Here is an 8,625-nt window from a genome sequence, read left to right as displayed (position 1 = left end):
CGGCCATTGTTGTTGATGTTTAGCTTCATATCAGTTCGAATCGTCGCAGACTTACGATGAACGACGTGTTCAGCTGCTGTGATCAACCCGTCTTTTATTCAGATATACTGTGGGGGGCAATCTTGAATCACACTATCCAATGTGACTTTCTTTCCCAAGAATACAGGGCAGGTGTGGGGGGGAGGATGGTTTAAGACAGATTTGGATGCAAACTGAACAACCATGTAGGAAATTCCCTAGAAACATGAAAGTGCTTTTTTTTTGTTTTTTCTTTCTTTCTAAGGATAGAATTAGTTCTTAGAAATGGAAAATTCGTTCACTTCCGATAATGGAAAATAAATGAGCTTCTTTTCCAGTTTTAAGTAACAGTTGAAACTACATTAAAATTATTCATATCTTAATGCAGGAAATAAATAAATATATTAAATATGTTCATTTTTAGGAGAAATGTTTCTTCAAGAAATTATGTTATACTACTTTGGCCTGACTTAGTTCCAGACCAAAGTATATAATATAACGAAGTTTACTCTAAAAAAATATTTCATACAAAATTTTGTGAATTTGCAAAGAAAGAACCTTATTAACAAGTTAGTGATCGACGAATGTTGAACAAATTGTGTAAAACGTGTCGTTGATGACAGGATTTTTTGATATTTTCTCTTTTCCACAATTTTTGAAAAGAAGTGGAATGGCATTGATACTTCTAGGATAAGATACACGTTTAAAGAATCAGTATAAACCATATTCATTGAGGATTTTCTTATCCAGATAAAACCCTGTTACAGTTTCGGTGTATTGTGAAAGAAGATAAATGATTATAATAGTTTTTCTCGAGAAATGATTGCAGCTAACATTTTCTTTTCTTCTCTGTTTTCCTCTTCATCTTTCTTTCGCTCGTTCGCTGTCTTCTTCCGCTTTTTCTTTGTCTTTCACACACATACACATTCAGACTTTTACGCACATTCTAGAATCTTGTTCGACACACAGTTAAGTATTTGGAGAGTTTCTTGAAGGTGATTCACAGTGGTGTATGTCATCGGATATCTCGATGTGATAAGAGTCCCCTTCGTCAGAGGAACCATTGTCTATTCTGGCAATTTTATTACAAACTATATCGCCATTATTTTCACCGATCAAATCACCGTTTGCCTTCTTCCTTTCGGAGCTGTTTCGAGGTGTACATGTTCGCAGACATCGACATTTCTCTCGTGATTCGTCAGTGCCTTCTTTTTTGTATTTGACACGTCTGTTCTGAAACCAGATCTTCACTTGTTTCTCAGAAAGATTTAAGTATGTAGCAATTTCAATACGCCGTAGTCTAGATAAATACATATTAGCGGCGAATTCCCGTTCAAGTTCGAGTAATTGCCTACTAGTAAATGCTGTTCGTATCCGCTTACTACTCTGCAGATCATCCACTGAAGACTTGCTACCTATAAAATAGAAAATACATATAGATATAATATGCTGTTTTATATTGGATTATAAACAAAAATTATATCAGAAAGAAAACATCATCACTATAAATCGATATAATTTTGTAATACTTTTTATAATAAACTTAAGCTTTAAGAGCAGTGTATAATTTTTGCATGTAACTGCATATAGAGTTCTGACATATTTTTCTTACTATTTAGTTCCTCATCTATACGATGATGATTAAATATTTTGGTTGGTATAATTGACTGAACTTATGCTACAGTATAATTATTACTCATTCAGATGAAAAGAGAATATAACGTGTGAAAACCCTTAACTAGAAACTAAGGGTTTTTTGCGAAAATAACAAGTCTATTATTTTAAGCATTTAAATAAGTTATATTTTGAAACATACGCATTCATATACATGCGCAACATCTATGTTTATATATACATACACAAATACATTATATATATATATGTTTGTATACATATGTGTACGTGTGTGTGTGTGTGTGTGTGTGTGTGTGTGTGTGTGTGTGTGTGTGTATGTGTGTGTGTGTGTGTGTGTGTGTGTGGAATGTTGCTTGTTAAAAGTCAAGCAAATTATGCTCAGTAAATGAAGAAATAATTCATTTTATTTCTATGAATTAATTTCCATCCGCAGATAAAGCACATTTATTTTTAAATCAATATTCGCACTTTCCATTTTATTATCTAGCGTGTATATCAACAATGTGTGTGTAACATTAATGGGATTATAAAGACTTGTAGAATATATAAGAGAGATAACATTTTGTATACTCAATAAAAACCGTATTAAGAAAGGGAGGCCCTCGCAATGACACTAGAATACAAACGAGAAAAAGAAATCCTTAATCCCCTCTTCGTTCGCTTCCTAAATTTCAGGTTGCCTTTTTTCTGCCTATTCTTTGTTTAAACTCGTATGTTTATTGTTTGCTTATTCATCTAGAAAAAGACGCACAATTCTTTTTTCCGTTCTCAATAATTTGATAATCATAATGAAAAATAGATTAGCATTTCTTTTGCTTTTGTTCTATTCTTTTTCGCCTTGTTTAAATCTACTCCACACTCTTTTATAATAATATCAACCCATTTAGACATTGTTGATGGATACATGTTAAAAAAACTAGTAGCACCCTCATTCTATGTATGCATGTATCATAAAACATTTAAAGAAGCGTAGAATAAGACACAAAAAGTGCGCGTAAGTACGCGTTTACATATCTACATATCGCAAATTTATCGCAAGCCCCACCTACTTAACTTCTCCGCTCATAATAAATAAATCGACATCTACTTTATCTTCTCTCACTTACCACCACGCTTTCTATTTAATCTCCCACTACCCTCTTGTCGTTCTTGTTCGCTCTTTGCACTCCGTCTCAATACCCAAGCTGGCTGAAGTTCCGCAATAACTGTCAGATGACAACGATAACAATAACAACCTGTCTGTGATAGTGTGCAGTGAAGCTTATGTTACTGAAGGAGCTTGAGTGGCCGCTATTAAAGATTATAAGTGGTGAGAGTGAAAAAGCTAAATACATTGATAAGCAGCATAAGATAGCCGAGTTGAAAAGGTAGTTTGTGTGAGAAGTTTACTATTAGGAAATGACTAAACTGAAGGGGAATTTAATGTTACAAGATGAAAAGGATTAAAAAAAAAATTGTTACAAGATGAAAAAAGAATAAGTTTTAAGGAGGTAAGGGTGAAACAAAAAAAAATAAAGGAAAGAAAAAAACTGAAAAGATAAATTGAGCTTCTCAATTGACAGAAGAAAAGGGAGGAAGAGATGTCTTCTTGGAATATTTGCATCGTTTTAAGGGGAGATTTATGAAGAGTAAATGAAGATTAATGAGAAAACACTCGTAAGCTAGTGATGCGGAAAAAGAAGGAGGTGGAAAGGATACATTATTGCTGTGAGTCTAACGGACCGTAAAATAACTATGAATGCAATTACATTTAAAAGGCAATTCAATGGTCAGCGAAGAATATCTGCAGAGAAACAAAATCAACCAGTCAAGGGTCGAATAATTGTTGTTGGTCAAAATAAATAAATAAATAAATAAATAAATAAATAGAATAAGGGAAAATAAATAAAAGAGCATCAACAATACTGAGAAGTATTATTATACAAGGGCCCCTAGTTGATAAATATTTAGTCAATTAGCCAATATCAGTATATATGTATATTAACAACACATTTTCATGTCTAGACGGAATACATACATACATACATACACACATACATACATACATACATACATACATACATACATACATACATACATACATAAATACATACATACATATATATGTATGTGTGTGTATATATAACACAAGGCATAAATGATTGGTCATTATAAAGTATTTTGCCCAGAATGGTAATCCCTTACTAAGAACTCTCTCTTTCTCTCTCTGTATATATATATGTATATATGTGTGTGTGTATTTGTGTATATATATATATCAGCCGAATTACTACGATGATCCGGTTCTTGACTGAAGACTGAGGGCTTCGAATGTCCTGTCTGTGTTTGTTGTATCGTCTTCTAAGTTCTTATGCGTTCTTGTCTCAGTTTGTAATTTTCTACATATCATAATATATATAATATATATATATATATATATATATATATATGTGTGTGTGTGTATATATATATATACGTACATACACACACATACACATACGCACGCACATTACACACAAAATGAAATATTAATTTGTGAACATTTATTATTGTCTAGCTTTTATCGTTTTTATTGTGACAATGAAAGAACTTAAGTTAAGAATCCAGTATGGTAAATAAACTATGCCAAAGAGCGAAATCCTAGATTGAAGCTGAACGTGGGTTCCTTTGTATTAATTAATTAATAAACTAGATACAGTTTATATTTGTGTTTCTTAGGGAAATATTCGTTGAAATTGTTACCCTCGAGCCTTTCCCACAAGTATTAAAACAATATTGGATAAATGTGTGTGTGTGTAAAATAATGTATTGAAATAAATTTTTTGCTACTTACTTTGACTGGCTTCACTGTCACTGATTTCTGGCGCTAGATACTTAGACTTGGCAGGGATTTCACCGAAAACTATGGAAAAAAACAAAAAACAAAAAAAAAAACAAATATATATATTAATTATTAATTACATATTTACATTATTCAATACATGTTTAAACTATATGCAAGCTGAATTAAACAGAGATTGTTCAAAAGATGAACTATTGTACCTAATCTCAGCTTGATTACTGAGTCCTCTACATTCCATACAGTCTGGTGATGCTGACTTTAAGCCAAGAAAATAAATGCAAACTGCTTGACTTTAATTAACTTCAAACTACATTGGTTTAAGAATTATATTTTAAAAAATTATTTGAAAAAAATAGATTACAGCTATTTAAATTGTTATTACTTTGATATTAAATAGATAACTATTCTATGCTAAAGTATCAAATTTTTTGTTGATGTTATCATTATTATTATTATTATTATTGTTTATTATTTATTATTTATTTGAAGATCAAGTAATATATACATACATACATATATATATGTATATATATACATGCATATACATGCATATATGGGTACAGGACATCACCTAAAGTGATGAAATACGTAAACAACAAGAAAAAATGGAAAACAGGACAAGTAAACACAGAGAAAGGACCCTTCATCAGTTGTCGGCTGTCTATCTACTCCTCATTTCGAGCATTCGTCGACAATATAAGTCTATATATGTATGCACGTATGTATGTATTACGTATGTATGTGTGTATGTATTATATAGATTTTTCACTCATTTTATTCCTTTGGTACACATGCCTATATATTACTAAATTCTGACAACACGCGTTATGTAGAAATTAATTTTAATAATTTCATATACAATTTAATCTTAATAACATCTTAATATGTTTCACTTCAAAAGTAATTCCATTGCAATCGGTGCTATTGATTTACAATATGTGTGTGTACATTTACGGTGTGTGTGTACATATGTATATATAAATATATCTATATATCCATGTATCTATATCTATCTATCTATCTATTTATATATATATATATATATATATATATATATATATATATTTATAAATGTATGTATGTATATATGTATACACACACATTAACACTCGCGCGAGTACATGAATTCAAAGCTCATATAGATAAGTATATGGAATACATCAATGTAAAATATTATCTGCCATCTGAATTTAAAATAGTATTTTTTAAAAATATTTACTGTTGTATTAGAATATTATGTAAATTCATATTTCAATAATAATTTTGCTAGTATATATGAATAGAATGGAAATTAATAATTCTATAATATAATTGCAATCACACCTAACCATGATTTAAAATATTGTTACTACAATATATTGTTGAAGACGAAATAATCTATTGTAATAACGATATTTTAAATCATAATTATGTAATTATTATTATTATTATCATTATTATTATTAATACTACTACTACTACATCTACTGCTACTACTACTATCAACATCATCATCATCTTCATTATATGCCAATAGAATGTAAATTAGTGCGTTTAATAATTTATTTGCTATTAATTAGGATAAGAAATTAGAAACAGTTATATACGTAATTAGAAGGCAAAAAAGCATCCCTATTCAGTATGTTTAACATAATATATGAACGTATGCAAATTTATGTGTGTGTGTGGGTGTGTGTGTGTGTGTGTGTGTGTGTGTGTGTGTGTGTGTGTCCGTTTCCGTGTGTTTTGATAGGATGTAAAACATTTTTACAACACGTATAATCTATTGAAGTGACTGTTGACTCTTAAAACTAATTGCTGCATAATATATATTCATGTGTGTGCGTGTGTGTGTTCAGTTATAGAATCTATAGGATTAAATCAATTACTGAAATTAATATATAATAAATTCATACCATTACTGGAAAAATGTAAGGAGTAAGAATATCTGATTAGACATATACTGAGTCTACTTTGATTAAATTAATGTTATTAATTTTGTTCCTGTTAAGTGTCTATCATGGTTGTTGCGACTGTTATTGTTGTTTAGTTTGAGTGTAGGTCGTGTGACAGAGCAGTTATTGATAATGATAGTAGCAGTGACAGAGTTAAAAGTGTATATAACTATTATACGCGTGGGAGGGCACGAGAATACGTGCATTCACATATACACGGATGTTAGATAGTGTATAACGCCTATAGATAGATAGATAGATAGATAGATAGATAGATAGATAGATAGATAGATAGATAGATAGATAGATAGATAGATAGATAGATAGATAGATAGATAGATAGATAGATAGATAGATAGATAGATAGATAGATAGATAGATCAAAACAGTTTGATTTTGAATCAAACTGTCTTGATATTACATGTAAACAAATAATGTGTTGAATGCCCTTCTTTCGTTTGTCTACTCACTTGTATAATATATGTATATGTGTATATATATATATGTATGTCTATATATATGTATGTATGTAGTATGTATGGATGTATGTATCTATCTATCTATCTATCTATCTATCTATCTCTCTCTCTCTCTCTATATATAATATATATATATATATATATATATATGTATGTATGTATACACATGTACATACTAAGAGAGATATTTGAATGGTCGTAATACTCACTGACTTAGCTGCTAGTAGACTGACTTTATGAAGGGCATAAAAGCGGTATGAACTGACTGGCAGAAAGAATACATAAATAATATTAATACTCACCTAAATTCATGTAACCGATTGGCCTTGGTTCTGTAGGTCTGTAAGTTGGCAAACTGGAGGTTTGTTGGAAATGGGGTAACTGGTTCGATAGCATGTCTATCTGTCTGTGATGTGATGGGAGGGTGGTTGGTATAGTTCCGACCAAGGACGAACTTGTAGTTACTATGTCCCCCAAGGGTTTGACACTTGCCAGACCCGTTGTATGACCTGCAAGCACTTGACCGACAGAATGATGAGGTGTGTGAATGCAGAGAGGACAGCAGAATCCCAATACATCAGATGGATGTCGCGGGTAACACGTTAGTGGCTGAGTTGTCGAGGACAACCTCGATGGACAAATAGATGATGGCGACCCACGACCGTGAATAGAGGGGCTCTGGTGACTGGGGTGTGTATTTCCTGCTGGACTATTACCACCATTTTCATTTACTTTCGGTTTCTTCAAAATTAAGGAATCAACAAGGAATGATCGAGACATTTTGGCTAGAGATATTTTGTTAAATGTGTTTTCAAAACAGAAATATTTTAATATATAAATATATGTATAAATATGGATAATTGTCTTTGTATATGGGTATATGTGTATATTTAAAGATATGTGTATGGTATATAATTTATATTGAAATATATTTATAAATATATTGTTATTTTTTAAGTTTTTCAATATTGAGTTTTCTTTTAATTTGTAGATGTTTTATCACAGCGAATATTGTTCAATAATATACTTTGAAATTTAGTTGATAAAAAAAATGTTTTAAATAGTTAGTGTTTGTCTTGTGATAAATATCAAAATAAATAAAAATCAGTTGGAGTTATTTTGTTATAAAAGTGTCTGCCCTTATCTTTCCATGTTTGTAACTTGAAAGTAATATTGACTGAGTACCAACTAAATTTATAATATTAATTAAAAATATATAAGTGCTGATATATCATGTATATGAATATATTAAATTATAGATGTACCTATAATTAAAATTCATTGCGTTTGATTTCATCAGTTTATCAGGTAGCCTGTCTGTAGGATATAGATAATAATGGTAATAACAATGATAATGAAAATTAAATTTAAGCCGAGTGATATGTGAACGGGTCAGTGTCGGAGCAATCAGTGTTATGTTGCTGGACTAATTTCTCATTATATCCTAGTCTGTAGACCTGAGTTCAATTTAAAGTCTAACCCTAGACTGGCAATGTTTTCTGAATGGAGAATTTATATGGTATCTGAGATCATTGTTCATATGTGGCCCATGGCTGGTCGTAATTGGTGAGCAATCATGTATCAATTGGAATAAGCCCCCAATGACTACATTTCAATTGAGAATAGACGTTAGCATATGATTAAAGGGCAAACGCTCATAAAAATAATCCATTTGTTAACAACATCTTGTAAAGACACTTTTATTCGCTTCACCTAGAAATTTATTTGTTTTGCAGGG

The 8,625-nt window shown here is 30.8% G+C and overlaps 1 protein-coding gene across 1 annotated transcript; it reads right to left on the bottom strand.

The window, feature by feature from the left end:
- Positions 1-875: 875 nt before the first annotated feature.
- LOC115214411 (GS homeobox 1-like) lies at positions 876-8,608 on the bottom strand. The gene is made up of 3 exons (XM_036504788.1): positions 7,190-8,608; positions 4,466-4,534; positions 876-1,433 (listed from the first exon to the last, which is right to left on the bottom strand). The coding sequence occupies exons 1-3, from the start codon at positions 7,665-7,667 to the stop codon at positions 988-990; spliced, it is 993 nt and encodes a 330-aa protein (XP_036360681.1). The 5' UTR covers positions 7,668-8,608; the 3' UTR covers positions 876-987.
- Positions 8,609-8,625: the final 17 nt, after the last annotated feature.

Source organism: Octopus sinensis, linkage group LG7 (assembly GCF_006345805.1).
Source record: "Octopus sinensis linkage group LG7, ASM634580v1, whole genome shotgun sequence".
Lineage (NCBI taxonomy): Eukaryota > Metazoa > Mollusca > Cephalopoda > Octopoda > Octopodidae > Octopus > Octopus sinensis.
This window is presented reverse-complemented; position numbering and strand designations above follow the sequence as displayed.